Source organism: Python bivittatus, unplaced genomic scaffold (assembly GCF_059951505.1).
Source record: "Python bivittatus isolate LINGU-HERP-01145 unplaced genomic scaffold, Pbiv_v1 ctg000570_np1212, whole genome shotgun sequence".
Lineage (NCBI taxonomy): Eukaryota > Metazoa > Chordata > Lepidosauria > Squamata > Pythonidae > Python > Python bivittatus.
Window position 1 is genome coordinate 15,148,958 of NW_028277097.1, and position 16,962 is coordinate 15,165,919.

General features: G+C 40.1%; 1 protein-coding gene across 1 annotated transcript in view; it reads right to left on the reverse strand.

Annotated features, from left to right (window-relative positions):
• Nucleotides 1-4,467: 4,467 nt before the first annotated feature.
• Nucleotides 4,468-16,962, reverse strand: part of MAPK4 (mitogen-activated protein kinase 4) — a 67,958-nt gene continuing 55,463 nt past the window's right edge. The window contains exons 3-6 of the mRNA XM_088152797.1: nt 15,974-16,118; nt 8,599-8,760; nt 6,487-6,688; nt 4,468-5,872 (exon numbers count right to left, since the gene is read on the reverse strand). Coding sequence (XP_088008923.1) covers nt 5,185-5,872; nt 6,487-6,688; nt 8,599-8,760; nt 15,974-16,118 — 1,197 coding nt within the window. The 3' untranslated portion in view covers nt 4,468-5,184. The remainder of the gene's footprint in view (nt 5,873-6,486; nt 6,689-8,598; nt 8,761-15,973; nt 16,119-16,962) is intronic.

A 16,962-nucleotide genomic window follows, 5' to 3' on the forward strand; every position in this document is an offset into this window, starting at 1 on the left:
AATCAACTGTGTGTGTCTGGAGCTGGAGGCAAGTGCTAAAGCCATTTCGATGTTAGCAACCCCATCAGCGTGGCCTGATGGACCTCAGCAATCACACCGAGACGTAGTTAACAGACAGCAGGTGATTTAAATGCACAAGTAACCAAGAATGATGTAGCCACTGCCAACAGAAGATAGCAAGAATAAAAAGGTTCCGTTGAATCAAGCTTAGTTATGGGTAACTTTATGAACATACAGTACCTCTGTGCAATTCTCCTGGCAACACTATGGAATTGGTTTGTAATTGCCTTCTTCTGGAATGTTTCTTGCCTTCCTACTATAGTGTACAGCCTGTGATTCCCTGGTGGTCTCCCATCCAAAGACTAACCATTTCTGATCCCAACAAGGCTGGCCACTACCTCCTAGGACTGGATTCCCAATTATATCATCTCTAGTTCTACACCTGGCAATTCAACAATGTACTTACCCACGTCTCTCATTTCCCTCCCCAAGGGGGTAATTTCCCCCTAAAATGAAAGGCAGGTGTGCAAATTAATGTTTCGTTTCTTCCTCCTCCCATTAAGACTTTCATTTCAAGTAGCCTACAGTACACAATTTTTGACTCAGTTAAATGCTCTTTTTCCCTAACCATGAATTATGACCCACTAAGGAGTGGCTGCACATGGATGCCCTTGTTCAGGCTCAAAAGCTATGCAGGATCAGTATTTGGATGGGAGACCATAAGCCCATCCCAAGAAGTTTCAAAAAAACCCTGAAGATTGCAGTAGCAAACTACTTATGTTTTCCAGCCAAGGAAACTGTATGGGCTTGTCCATAAAGTTATCAAGAGTCAAGCTGTACTTAAAGGAGATTTTAACTTTTAATGCCTTATCAATCCCCAGTTCTGTTGTCTATTTTAGACAGAAAACTGTAAGTGTTATCAGCCCAATGGCTTGAGCAGCTTTTGGAATGGTGGATCAACACTAAGTACTATCGCAACTCCAGCAAATGAGGGACCTTACTTGACTCCTAGCTTTCCCCTAACTTCTTCCTTAGGGCTGGGCTTAATCAGCATATCTGCCCAGAACTCAGCTGAAGGATCTGCCCCATCTCCTCACACTTAACTCGCTGTCAATTTTCCTTCTGTTAGATTTCCATTTCCATAATGCTCAGTGTGGAAGTGATGGGCCTTGAGATCCCATATATCTGAAAAGTCCAGTACTGTAGAAAGCTGGCTGATATAGTCAGGGAACCAATGACCAAGCTAGGACAGCAAAGACGACAAATAGCAGAACCCAGAAGACTATAGAACAGTGTTTCTCAACCTTGGGCTGGGGAATTCTGGGAGTTGAAGTCCACACAGCTTAAGGCTGCCAAGGTTGAGAAACCCTGCTATAGAATCATTAGAATTGGAAAGGACCTCACAGGTCATCTAGTCCAACCCCCTGCCAGTGCAGGACCCACCAGAACATCTCTGATAGATGACCCTCCAACCTCTGCTTGAAGACCTCCAGGGAAGGAGAACTCACCACTTCATGTGGCAATCTGTTCCACTGGCTGGCAGTCAGAAAATTCCTCCAGAGCAATACATGCATAAATAATAATTTGCTTAAGTTTGTTAATACATTATTCAAGGATATAAATACAAATTGCCAAAGCACAGGAAATCATAAACTGATGGATACCGTGCCCATTTTATCAAAGTCTGAATTAGGCTCAAGAAGGTTTTTTAGTTTACATTTTTCTGCTGTGATTGAGGTATATTAATACTTCAGAACATTTGTTCCAGAGTTTTTTCATGTTGCTCTTTCTAGACCATGTTCTAAATACCTGAACATATTGTATATATTTTCCTCAACTGTTCCTCTGTGTCATCTCTACTTAAAGCTAACAATGCAGAACAGAAGGAAAGTACTGACAACTGTAAATCTGCATCTTTTTTCAGCAATTGTGTTATATATTTTTTCTGAACATGCAGTTCAGCTGCAAAGAATAATGTTTTCACTCCTGCCCAATAAATACTACATGCAGTTAAAACCCAGGCCACAAAGCTAAAATTGTAACCATATTTGAAGATGGCTGATGCTAGAAACATTGGTTATTAATATAAAACATCATACATTGCTTTCTTATTGGTTTTCCTTCATTTATACATATTCCTTCTTTCTCGCAACAAAAAATTATTTTTTTCTCCCTTTTTTTAAAGGAAAGAATGTTCTTGATAGCAATGTCAGTTCCACAGTATAAAAAAGTCACAGTACAAGCAAAATATATTATTCCTTTCTGTCACTGTTCTAATGATATGTGACATCATACCGTATTTTGAGCATTCCTGTTAAAAGATATTTTCTCAACTGCGGATCCAGCGGAAGTAATATCTGAGCCTTTTAAAAGCTAAATAGTCAGCAGGATACATTTTTCATTTGAACAGAAGACATTAAATCAATTTTCAAAAAGACGCAAGTAAGTATTTTAAAGCAAAGTGCATACTATTTACAGATTTTCAATATTTTTTTAAAAAATGATCAAGTGATTAAGCAGAAGTAAACAACTTTTTTCAATATATGCATTAAACTCAACCAATTAATAAGGTGCACAGAAATGTGAATGAAACAGATTCACTGCATGCTTATTTAATTAGCTAAGTTCCTTTGAAATTTTAATTGATTCCTTTACCATGTACTGTAATTGTACCTCAGTGAGCAAACGTTTGGTTTTTAATAATTCTGGGAGACCACCATGAATCTACTTCTTAAAATGTGTGCCAGACAAAGAACCACCAGCCTCGGTGCAAAGCGTGTTTCTATTTCAGAACTTTGATTGTCTGACAAGACCATCTCTATCATTTGAACTCTTAGCCTAATTCCCAGTTTTTCAAAAACTTGCTGGTTGTATCAGAACCAGCTTCTAGACAAGTTCAACATTTGGTAACAATGGAGCATTCAAATTTAAAATTTAGAATTCACCTTTTGCTTTTGCCATCTATCTGTGTCAATTCTCCAAAAGTCTTCAACACATTTTGATGAACTTTCAGCCAAGAGAATTTTACCAACTTGCCATGTTCAATACTTATTAAGGTGCTGGATGTATTTTGAACTAAGGTTTCCACACAAATGGGAAACAGCAACCTTCTAGAGATGGTGGTTGGATCTGGAATTTTGAGAAGACACCAGGGGACTCAGAACCTCACAAAAGGGCTGGTGAAGTTGCTTTCCATCCCCTTCTAATCTAAGAGTGGCCAAGAAAATATGCTAGAAAAGGAGGATATGGCAAAAGAAAGGATGTGATTTTTGTTACAACTAAATATACCTCCAAGTAACAAAAGCTAAATCATTGAAAAGCTGGATGTGTACACATACCCTCTCCCCCTCACACACATTCACACTTCTCTCTCATATACATGCACTACTTTCTCTGTCTTCTCTCCTCACCAAGCACATATACTCATACATGAACACATGTGGGATTTTTGGCTTTTTTACTAGCAGGTCATGGCAGCATTAGCTGTTCTGGTACTAAACTTTTAAAATTTGCATTTAGCGCCATCAAGAGAAAGAAGAAATCTTTGCAAAGTTGCCTCAGAGCACAGCTACGTATCGGTTTCCCTTCCTCGCTCTCTTCCTGCCCAGACCATTCTGCCTTGACTCCATCCGGACTCCTTGGCAGCTAGCCAAGTCAATCTAATGTGTAGTCTTACTGCCTAAGTCCTATCCGTGTGCCACTGGGAGGGAGGACTCCAATATTTGTGCTGCAAAACTTCTGATGATCCATGACCAGCAAAGGGATGCTGAAAACAATAACTCTTCACAGGCCACCAAGTAGTCCAGACTTTTGCGGCACAGATATGTACTCCATCAGGAGGGGAGACCGAAGCAAATCAAACTTAAAGAACAGACCGAAGGTGAGCCCACTAGAGGGTGGAGATGGATAAAGGGGCAATTTTTAAAAATCCAGCCTACCTTATCCAGACTCCCTTATCATGTTCAGGTGATCTATCCTTTTTTCTGGGCGGGTGGATATACTCCTAAACAAAGCTCTGGGCCACAGACACACGTCTTTATATCCTAGGGAGGCCTATGTGGTTTGGTAACCAAAGATGATGCTATAAGCTGGTGTTTTGCTTTGCAGCTTGCCAGCTTTCATTTATTATTTAAACAACTGAAAGAATCTTTACCAACTCACCCACCCTAATTAAGACAGGACAGGGAGTTGGATGGGCACCCACAGTTAGCTATGAGGACATTGATATTTCTACTGAATGAAGGTAACAGAAACCCTCCTGCACACATCTCCTAGTCAGCTATGGTCCCTCGCTAGCAAACTACTACTATGCCATAGTTACGAGCAGGAGCCATATGTCAAAACTTCTCATTGCAGCTCTCAACTCAGCCATCAGCTAATTAATTGGTAAGGTCATGCCTCTTAAGCCAGTGTTTCTCAACCGTGGCAACTTGAAGATGAAGTCCACACATCTTCAAGTTGCCAAGGTTGAGAAACACTGCTCTAAGCCAATGCTTCATTCTGTAATTTGGCATTCCCCAATCTAGGGCCACTTGCGTGAGTTCTGGCTGCAATCCCTAGATTTCCCAAAGTTGTGTTGGGTGGGAATTCTGAGCTTTGCAAGTTCCACACATTTGGAGGCTGCTTGGTTATGGATAGCTGATGAAATGCATGGATAGTAATTCTGCCCGGCCTTGCAAAGGTAGCAGTAAGGATGACAGAGGAAATAAACATTAAAGTCTTTGGGCTTTCAGGAAAAGTGCCAGGCCAGTATGGATCATATACTTCCAAACTGAGGTGCCTGGTTTTCCACAGGAAAATCTCTAACACTGCATGATTCTCATAACAGAATGAAATACTTGCAGAATTAACAGAAAAGCATCCTTTGGATTTAAGGATTTTTCTGGACTGAAAGCTGATGTCCACAGGTAAAGGCAAGACTGTTAAGGCAGCATAAAAAATCCCAGTATTTCATTCACATCTCCAGATTACTTTTTAGGTAGCTCCCAAGACATAGAAAACGAGATCTTGGATTGTGCTTGCCTTTAATTTGAAGGCATTCCAACAATTATCAGATAAAGAGCTGATGTGTTCCATGTGCATTCAAACCTTGGTAACAATTCATCACTCTGTGGGTACTGTGTTAAAACTGAATTTTAGAGGAGACTAGCCATGGATACTATAAGCCTACTTCTGTCCCTTTATTTACCACCTCTCTTTATGATACCCTTCTGTCTGTACAATTTCTTTTGGGTGTTCTGCTAGACAGGCTCCATTGATGTCTTTGAGTTTGTTATCAGGCAGATCCTCCGGCTTTGTGCAAAGTTTTAAGGCCCTGGAAATGAAGACATCCAGGTCAAACTGAGGGTCAGTTTTCTTGTCAACCTCCTTAGGTTCTTTGTGGAGATGCGGAGGAGAAGATGGCAAACTCCGTTCCTGAATCTCCGGAAGAGCATTGGGACATTCGAGTCCCGTCTGGGTACTCGTTACCCACTGTGCGATCTCTAGAAAAAGGTTGGATGGTTCTTCTTCTAGAGTTATCTCTGCTGCGGGTGCAATAGATGCTCTTTTCCAGTGGGACAAGTCTAGAATGAGCTTGGGTTCAGAGTAATGGTGGAGCCTGTTGTCTCGCCACAGCAACTTGTCTAAGTAAGAAGGTGACCCCACCTTATAATCACATGAGTGCCCAGAATCCCCTTCAAACGCTCGGTCCATTGAAGAATGCGATTGCTCCAAAAATCTTTCTGAGCTACTCTGCGAATATTTGCGTGGATCCACTTGAGCTTCCTCAGCAATAGATTCTGATCCTGCTCGGGGATCACGTTGCACCTCGTCCAAATCATGGCATTTCTCTTGTCGCCATTCCAAATCCGAGGATAAGCTTACTTGATATCTATTTATTTGAAATAACTACAGTGTTAGACACAAATTAAATACTGCACATATTAGTAAAATATTCCCATCACCAGCTGGAGGGCTTCTTCCTTTATTTTTTTTTCTGAAAGATTTTAAAGCTTTTCACCCCTGCGGCTGATGTTCCTGTCCTAGACAGCGACAGAAACTTTGAGTAATATCAAGCGATGCCTCATCTTGTTTAATTTGGATTCTCAGGGTTTATTTGCATTCTGTACTAAAAATCAGTAAAATATAAAATTCCACACAAAAGAAGTCAAAGTACAAAACAAAATTGTGCAATGCTACAGATTATCTTAATATTTGCATAATTTTCTTTGTTTTGCATCATTCAGTTTATTTGATGGCATGTACCGCTAGCCCATGACAGGGGAAGAAGAAACCCAATTTTCAACCTCTTGAAATCTTAATTACTAACTTCACAGATTTCTGAGGGTTTATCAACCTTTGCCATAGATTTAACAGCCAGAGCTTCTAAAAAGGGCTAGAAACTTAAAAAGTAAAGAAGAAAGCAAGGAAAGTTGTCTAATGAGTAGGATTCTGCTCTCAGACATTCTGTGCTCCTGCACAATTCAACCTAGTGAATAAATGTACCTGTCCCAGTTGGACATCTGGCTCTGATTAGCTTCCATCAATAAAATGTCATCAATTTCATCTTCAATCCGGAAAGGGTGCTGGGAAACAGGCTCATCCTCAGGACAGTAATATGGCCTCATAAAAGGATGTTGAAGGCCCATCTCTGCTGTCAACCGGTCCATGGGATTAAATGTCAGTATCTTCTCCAAAAAGTCAATAGCTGCAAGAGGCAGATATATAATCAAACCAAGAGTACAGCCCCTTCCCCAGTCTTGTGAGTACATTATCTGCACAATAAATGGAATCCCTTCTGAAATCAGAGAACAGATTAACCTTGAAGCTCCACTGTCAGTCTCTCTAGGTAGACCAGACCAGGAAATCAACTTCGCCAGGAGGCTAAACCTACTTTTATTGAGATTGGCTATAACAATAGAAATGTGCAAGTCTGATTGAGCTCCTCCTCCTTATAGTTCAGTGAACTAGGGAGGTGGCTGTGCTGCTTCCAAATGTTACCTAGATGTTCTCAACTTCAAAAAATGTATTATCCCTTGTTGCCTTGGCAATGGAGTCTGCACATCTCCATCAAGGTCATCCTCCTTACTCTCCACATCCATTAACTATGGAGTGTTCTTGTTCTTGATTCAAAAGCAGATCTCTAATTATATTTAGTGGGAAATATGAGTTTTGGACAAGTGGCAAATCCTGTGTTCTTTTAAAATTAAGAGTTACTCCTGAAACTAAGGAGATGGGTGTTTGGACAAACATGACAGCGAGCCCAGTCCTAAACTTGCTTTTCCAAAAAATTAGCTTTGTTGTGTTCAGTGAAGCTTTGTCTCCCATAAGTGTCTTTGGATTGTCACTAACAGTGCAATTGAAGAGTAAATGGCTCTGAAATTGGTGCTTCCTATCCTAAAAACACTCTCAGAAGTCCTTAGGCTTCTATTCATTGGCCTTTACTTTTGCATCAACCAAACACAATTAAGTTACTTAAATACTCTTTTAAGACATTAACTTGGAAATGCAGACAGGGGGTGGGTAAAATACTTCAAATATTTACTGTGGGACATCACTATACATTATCATCAAAGAACAGGTCAAATATCAAAAAGTACAGTAGGCCTTTGATTTCTGATGGTTACAATTTGTTTTTAAGATTGCAGGCAAAAAATAAATATATTCCAGTTTGGTTTAAGGAGAAGCTTTTTATAGAATGTTTGGGTTTCAATTTTTGCAAAGTGAAAAAGTTGGTACAAGTTTAGAACAACCTGAAGGATCTTTCATACATTATTTTAAAAACTTTTTTGACGTTCATTTTACACTGACATTTGAGGTGAAATCTTCTCAAGGCAGTTTACAAAATAACCTTTGAAGCAATTAAAAACTCAGAAACAGCAGTAGAGCCTTTAAAATAACAGTGATATTAAAACTTGAATTGATCAAATAAAGCTGGGCATCCTGATTGGAATATCTAAATCTCTACGCCCATTTAATAATTTCATGGATGTCTCCATGAGATCACCAGAAATTGAGCTCAGCTTGAAGAATGAGTGTGTGTGTGTGTGTCTGTGTGTTTGTATACATACACACACGTATATACACACACTATAGGACTTTCCATTAAAGATGGGCCACCCCAGGAAAGCCATGCGGGTTTTGCCTACTAATTAAACAGATCTTATTAGTAGGCTTTTTATGGTGAAGTGCAATTGGACCCTGACTTTTACCCAGAAGATAGATTCTCTTTATTATTCTTACAATAACCATCCAAGATAAATTAAATTAACAGGTTCAAGATCACCCCATAAGTGAGGATTTTCATTTGTTTTCTCGGTCTTACTCTAATGTTCAAACCACTGCATGATACTAGCTCCCTAGTCTATGTGTATGTTCTTTTACATCAATTTTCCAGTGATCTTCCCATCAGAGGTATGATCAAGTCTACAGCACCAGCTTAACTTCACAGAATATTTCTCAAAAAAGCTGTGGCTGATCGGGGAAATGAATGTAGAATGATGGGGTCTCATTGAAACTGAGCATGCTGTTTATGTAGCCTAACTAGGATAAGTAGATTTTCCAGCAAAGGAGACCTCCCCATCTCAGTGACTCTCACCAAATGCCAAGGCCCCTTACCTTTGCTGTTCACTTCAGGAAGAAGCTTCCGTAATGGCTTTTTCACCTCCCAGGTGCTATTGATGAAAGTTGGCATCACTTTGAGCAGCTCTTCCTTGTCCTCTTCATGGAAAACAGGAATCGTTTCTAAAATGAGCTGCATCTGCTCCAGTTCATGGCTTCCTAAACAAGCCAAGACAAAGGGGTAGTCCTTGGGATATTGTAAGTTTGGGGTCTTGCTCACCTAAACAACTCATCATTTGGTGACACCTCCACATGGGAATGACCATCACAGATCAAACACAGAAGACTTTATCCTTTCAAAAGTAAGAAGTTATTAAAAACACAGCAACCAAGTGAAGGGAAGACTTGCATCTCTGAGTTGGCTCTGTTGTGCAAGGCTGGGTGCCCTTTCCTGGCCCAATTTAGCTAGTGCAGGATACCCAACTGGAGATCAGATATGGTCCCCAAACATTTTGGGTGAAGGCAACAAAGCTCCTTCAAACATTGCTACCAAATCATAATTTCTAATGTGACAGAATGGCAAAATGATTTAATACATGGGAAGTAATTATAGCAACTGTCTTTAATATTTGTTTTTGTCCTGACTCCAACCATTTTTCCATCCTGGCTCTCCCTTCTTTTTGGAGTATGCAATGCAGCCCATCTCTCCCCAAAAGAGAGATGCCTCTCTGGTCTTCTTATAGTAATGGGTCTTTTTCACATGATATTCTCAAAACAAAAATGCATGAAGTTGAAAATATATAGCATTACATGGGGCAATAATGCTGTATTCACATGTGTTTGGTGTGCTTCCCATGCACTAAGGCATAAATTCACTTGTGTATCTTCACCACTAGACGGAGCAAGGCAACCACAGTTTCTTATGTGTATGCTAAACATGCCAAAAAAGGAAAGTGTCCTTTGAGTCAAGCTGGGTTCCAGGTGACCACAGACACCTGTGCAATTTTCTGGTAAAGAGTATGAAAGGAATTTGCCATTGTCTTCTTCTGTTTTTTAAAAAACTTTCTTATATAATTTACAATCCAAGCGGATCCTCAAACTGGATATGACCCCACTTAGCTTCCAACCCTGATTGGCTAGTTTACCTTCTAAGACAATAGATCTGCTCAAATATTCTGTTGGTGGCCACCCTGACTAGGAATTCTGGCAGATTAATGACACTGAGATGACACAGTAAATAATTTACTTTTTGGGACATTCCTGTAACAAACGATGAGGAACACAATGGAGATGGCAACCCTTAATATTCAAACAATATAGTGGGATAGCAGCAAATCCTTGCCTTTACACATGGAAGTTGCATTCATGCCACACGCTCAGTTCAGTTACTGTGTTCACTCATTTCCTAAGTTCAAAGAGTATATTGCACCATCAATGAACTGAAAGGGCTGGAATATGTATTTTTTTGGCAAAGCAATCAAAAAGAAAAAAAGGATCAAGGTTAAAATCAACTTTAACAAGCTATCTTTAACCTGGTTAAGTGTGTTGTATGGACATAGCCTGAAAGAAGGCATGGATTGGTTCAGTCTCAACAGCAAGTGTGAGCTAGCTGGGGAGAAATAAAGAAAGATACAGTACAAGAGAGAAGATGGAGCTAAAAGTCTCTTGCACGTTTCTCCAGTTCCAGAGTCTGACTTCAAAGTGTTTGAAGGGGAAGGTAGTTAGGAATTGATTTTAGAGAAATAAGCCATGTGAAGGAGGACTTTGCAGTCACAGACCCATATGCTTTTTCTGTCTTGGCCATTCGTCACATCTCTCTTTCTACATAGCTGTGTAGAGTTCCGTGTTTAAATATATACCTTTGCTTTCACATAATGACCTCAATTATGATGGCTTTTTCAACAAAATATGTGATCCTAGCCATAAATCTGCTTTTGCTGTCTTTAAATCTTAGTTCATTACAAACTCGAGTGCAGACGTTCATTTCTGAAGATAATTTGTTTTCCCTTTTGAGGGCAGTGGGGAGGGATATGAAATTTCAGATGGATTCACCCTCCTTTCCCATCACTACCATCCTAATCTTCCCATTCATCCACATTTTGGTTCTGGTGATGCCAAAGAGGGGCATCTATGTGGGGGGTGGGCAGAGGGGGTCAAAACAATTAAAATGGTAGCTGCAACCGTGTGAGTGAAACACCTCCTCTTTTTTATGTGCTAAGCCGTGAAGGTTTCACAATTAAATCTGTGGAGGAACAGTAGCTGGAAGAAAAAGATATGTGGAAGATAGAAACCATCATCATAACATACTAATAATTGATTCTGGAATTGGCGAATGAATATCTCTCCCAACAGGATGTGATACAAAAAATAACTTTCCTTTCCAACTTCAGCTACTGGTGTTCAAGGACAAATTGAAATCAAGATTAATTGCATGTATCAATTAAGGGGCATTTTGTAAAATAAATAAATTGCTACAAGGGCTATCCATGCTTCGAAAAGAATCGAAGGGATATTTTTAGCTACCACGTAGTTGAGGGTACCTTAGATGGGAGAGTGACAGTTTAATAATTCCTGCCCTTGCACAATCTCTGTGCAAATTGCTTACAAAAAGAAAACAAGTTCTGGAAAGAAAGTTTATATTCTGATACTACTGCTGTAAGGGGGGCTAAAAAAACTAGGGGGATTGTTAACAGAAAATAAATACAAGTCACGAGTAAGAACAAAACTATGACCAGGAAGAAATTTAATTTCATTCCATGTTTCTTATTTCTGAAACCATTAGCTGGCGACATTCAAGTTAGGCTGGGAGAAGACCTCCCTCAAGAAGATTGTGTTTTTGTTTTGCTGCTGTTGAAATCTCATTAGTGTTGTTTAAATTATTAACAATCTCAAATCAGCATAGAGTTTCAGCAGCTGAATGAGCTGTGCAGTCAGCAGACGGAGGCACATCTCTTGGAATGAGCTCCCCACTCCTAAGTGCTGAGTCACATATCAAAAGCCCTAATCATGTCACAGGGAATGATGAGTGTTCTAGCTGAACAAATCTCCCCATCTCAGGGAAAATATATTTCTGTTTCATTAGGAATCTGTTTTGTTTTGGTATTATTGTTGATGTTGTTGTTGGTCGCACAGTCAGCCAGATGTTTAGGCTGGGTTTGGCATTTTTATCCACCTGTTGAGTCCTTCCCAAGGACCTGGGAGAGGCAGATGTTGCTGTTTGATGGTGCTAAAGGTATCGATGCAGGATATAAGCTGTTCCAAGTAAAGCTGCCTTTTGCAACTGACTGATGGTGATTCTGTCAATGCCGATGGTCTTCACGGGGTGCTCTAAATGTTTTGGGATTGCACCTAAGGCTCCTATAGCTATTGATACTACCTTTGCTTTCTTTTGCAATAGTCATTCTACTTATATTTGCAGGTCTTTATATTTTGTGATTTTCTCCAGTTCTTTCTCTTCTATTCTGCTGTCTCCAGCAGTGTCCGCTATGCAGAATTTTTTGTCTTTTTTATCAACAGTTGTTAAGTCTGGGGTGTTGTGTGGCAGGTGCTTATCTGTTTGAATTCTAAAGTCCCAGAGCACTTTAGCTTCTTCATTTTCTATTACTTTGTCTGTATTATTATTATTATTATTATTATTATTATTATTACTACTACTACTACTACTACTACTACTACTACTACTTGTATGCTGCTCAACTCTTGACAACTCTGGGCAGCTCACAACCATCAAACCAAGAAATTTCAATAAAATCAATAAAAGATAAAGATAAAAGATGGCAAGCATGATGAAGTGAATCAATACATAGTCTTGTTATTTCCTTATTCATTCCTCCCTGTTCACACTGGGGGACCACTGTTGTACTTGACTCAGTAACAAAGTGCATTTTCCATCTCTGTAGCTTTCTTTGGTGGAGAAACATTTCATCTACACGTAACTGGGATCTTGGGGATGGAAGAAGGCCTTCCATGCAAGAATCCATAATAAAGCATCCCTTAAAGTTGGGGATCTAGCCTCCGTTTGAACACATCCAACAAAATGAAGCCCATCAATTCTCTGGATAATTGATCTTACTGATAGGATTTTTTAAAACATTCAATTGAAATCAACTCTAATTTAAATCCATTTTTCTCTATCCTGCACTCCAGAATGATAGACAATGGGTCTTGATCTCCATCTCTGTGACATCCCTTCAAGTGTTTGAAGAGTGTTATGATGCCCCCTCCGTTTTCATTCTCAAAGCTATACATTTCCAGATCCTTCAAGCCCTTTCATAGGATTTATTTTCTAGTCCCCAGATCATCCGTGCTGCTGTTCTCTGAATTAATTAACAATCTCAAGATGCAATAACACCAAGTAGCTTAGATGATTCATGGAAAATAAATGGAATAAATAAATGGAAATTAATTCCAGTGACAAGTAGACAGAACCCCTTATTTAGAGAGCCAGAATGAATCTATTTCATTCTGACTGTGGGTTTCATTGTTTTTATCTGTATCACCCACACAAACAAGAGCTATCTATAGACTAAAGGTAACCCAAGATCTGAAGAAGAACCAAAAGTAAATAAATAAACAGAACAAGATAGGGAAAGTACTCAGAGGATGGTTTCTGGAATTCTTTCCAATGCTTCACCGGTAGTGGCCACAGGAAGCATTTGCATTCTTCTACTGCACTGTATAAAAAAGTGACATGTTGCTTCTCAGTGCATGTGCGTGTGTATGTGTGTGAGAGACAGACACAAAAGTGGGAAGCAAGGGATGGGCTCTGAGTCACATGACCAGGAGAGAGGGGGTGAAATGAGAATAGAGGAATAGCCCACCCTGAGGGATCTTATTCTGGATATATTTTCTCTGCTTTCCCCAGCCTAATCCAGCCCTTTTTCAAACTGTTGATGGCTTCTCTCCCCACATCAAATTTGGCCCTGTTCTGTTCGGTTTTTGGAGCATTCTCCTGCTTACGAATAGAGGGACAGACAAGACCCCAACCCCCTTTGCAGTATTTTCTTCCAACATTCCACTGGGCTGGACAGAATAAAAAGAATTCAGAACTCCCAAACAGGGAATGAGGGGTGTTTAGTGACTCCAGAATACAGACTAGATTAGTGATGATGAACCTTTTGGGCTTGGCATGTCAAAAATTTGGAAAATGCCTAACTTGACTCTGCTGGCATGTCCCCCCCCCCGAACAAAAGAGAAACATTCATTTACATATTCATTTATTTTTTAAAAAATACAGTCCAATCATGTGTGGTGCTAGGTATTATATAAAGAAACATCAAATAATTACAAAAACGAAATACGAGTAAAAGAAATTCAGTTTCTTGGGTAACTCAAACAGGACGAACAGTTGTTGGGTGTTGGTGAATGCTGGCGTGTCACCCAAAATGTCATGGGGTGTCATCTCTGACACATGTGGCATAGGTTTGCCATCTCTGGACTAGATACAGGAGAATGGGGGAAAACCCTGACAGTAAACAGGAATGGAATGGAATGGAATGGAATGGAATGGAATGGAATGGAATGGAATGGAATGGAATGGAATGGAATATCCTGGAGAAGGTTATGGCTGGCCCATTGGAACAGTGACCAAAAACTCTACCCTCAACATTATTTTGTTCAGGTCACTCTGATACACATGAATGACACATGGCCACTGCTGTAGGCTCTGACATAGAGCCTAGTAAGTAACAGGCACAAACACAAATATTTGATTTATTAAAACACAAGTTTTATTCATTTCATTTATTTATCTACCATCCAGATCCCAAGACTTACAAACAATAGTATCTATTCATTTGATCTATCGTTCGTTTTCATTTTGCAGGTCGGAGGGTTCCAGCTTTTGTGATCAGAGGCACCATAGTGCCTATGAATGCCAGGTTGCCAACACCCCACCCTCACTCTGAGATATTCTTTCACTCACTCCCCAAAGAGACGCCAATTACGATCTGCAGCCTGGGAAATTGAGTTATTTCTGGTAGGCAGCCTAACACTTTGAACATAAGCTTGCTACAGGGTGGAAAAACCTCTGGATCCCCCCACCCCAACCAGCTTGCTTTGGGGACCAAGTTCATCTCTAAATTATAGAAGGTGGCCATCCAACGTTACCAGTTCTTCTTGGGTGAAATTATTTTAGAAGAGCAGGACATGGAATCCATTATTAATTAATCTTATTATTTATTTAAGGAAGCTGTGTGCAGCTGCTTCCCCAAAGTGCTGAAATCTTGCAGGATTGCAAAATAAGTAACAGGCAGTGATTTTAGAATAATAGCAAACACAAAGAAGAACAAAAGGCAGTTGGGCCAACCAAAAACGAAGCGTTGTTTATTTGTTAAGTAACAGCAGGAGGGGCATTCTAGTCCTGAATAAATACCCATAGCTCCTTTTCCAGCTTCTCCCCAACATTTCTTGCAACTGAGGACATTTCTTCGTTTGGAAGAAGTTTATAAAATCAGCACTTTAGGTGAAGATGATGTTGGTCTATTTACTTACAGTATTTAAGAAAATTTCTATGGCCACCCACCTTACATATGAGCTCTGGGTGGCTAATAACAATCAACAAAACACAATATTTTAAAAAAAAACTCTATAAACCAAGCATAAAGCAAAATTAAACTAACCATAATAGAATAACCAAGGTCCTGCATAGCAAATTCACAGCACAGACTCCACCGATATTGGGCTCATTGAACATCCCGGCCCCCTAACCAGCTCTAGCACATTTCAGCCCAATGGCGAGTAAGTCAGCCTGATGATCCAATGCATCTTCTCCCCTCTTGCTGTTTTTAATCCGAGAGCTTGGCGTATGCATTATTTAATACTGCTATTAAAACAGCTGCTGTGGGGAAGCTATCAGGGCAACAGTCCAAGGGTATGACACCAATTTGCAACGCTTCTCTTGGTTACCAAGCAGGACTCATGATGATTCCCCAAGTGGTGCTGAGCAGACAGAAAGTGAAGGCATTGTGAGCAATCGAGTGGCAAACGGGGCAGGTTGACCTCTTGTTACCAGGGCACGTCCTTGCCTTTCCGTTATGGATCTGGCTGACAGAGCTAAAATAAGACCTTCTTGAAGAGTTCTATTACTTTGTGAAGATCCCACTCAGGGATCCAACCCAAGGACTAATTCCTTCCTTCCACACCTTTTGTATGTTGGATGATGTCAAATCAAAGGTAGGAGGGAAGGAGTATTTCCCACCTGATGAGGACCAGAAACTTTTTTTTCCCCCATGCCACAAATTGGACATCCAGATGATTATCAGAGCCTGCAGGCCACCCCCATTTTATAGATGAAAAGAAAAAAAGGATTCCATGGACTTGTTCCCTAGATGGGCCTTTAAAAAAAAAAAAAAGACCACAGACAAGAAGTTTCAAGAATTTTTAAAGTTCCATTGGGGAACCAGAAATGTATATAAAAAAATTGGAGACTTACCAGCAAAAAGCATCTTTCCCGTAAGCATTTCTGCCAGGATGCACCCAGCTGCCCACATGTCAATGGCTTTGGTGTAGTTGTTGGGTGAAAGGAGCAAGCGAGGTGATCGATACCATTTGGTTACAAGGCCTTCAGACAGGTAACCCTGAAAGAGGAAGGAAATCCCTGCATCAAGGTAACGCACAGGTATTGGGTTGTTCTGTCAGAATGCAGAGAAGGAAGACGGCTAGCTATACAGGTAAGAGATAGGGACGCACCGGACATGGTAAGAAGAGGGAGAATCTATCAAATCTGGGGTTCAATGCATAGTATTCTATGTTGCAAAATAACAATATTGACCTTTGTGGCAGATTTGCTGAAGGATTTACTGAGATAAAGGCTTTGAACTTCAAAAGCACCATATATTATAATTAGCAATCATAGTAATATTGAGGGTACAAGAATGCTTAGTGCTCATAGAAGATTCTCTCCTTCTATTATTCCATAAAGCTTTAGGGTACTAAGATAATATGTCTGGTTTTTCTGTCTTGCAGCTTTGTACTAATAATTCCAATGCACCCCGTACTTCATCATTATTAATTGCTAAACAGCAGAGCGATCTGTTGTCTTATACTGAAAAACTAATTCTGCTTAACAACTGGCTGGAGACATCCTCTTTCATGCGCTGCTGCTTTCAGAAACGACATGGGTAAAAAATCAGTTCAAATGAAGGGCATTTCTGTGCTGTTTTCACTCTGCCATCCCACAGAAGCAGTTTGAAAATGATCCACAATCATCTTCAGACCCACATACAAACACCCAATCCACATGCTTACTTCATGTTGTATGTGTTTATCTGATCATGTACAGGGAAAAAATCCCGACAGTTCCTATGAGGAGGAGTACAAAAATGTAGCAAGCTACCCTTCCCTTTGAAAAACCTAAAGCTTCGGGAGCCAGGAGGCATGGTAGGGTAGGAAGTCCTGCAAACAGGGAAGTGGATCCAAAGC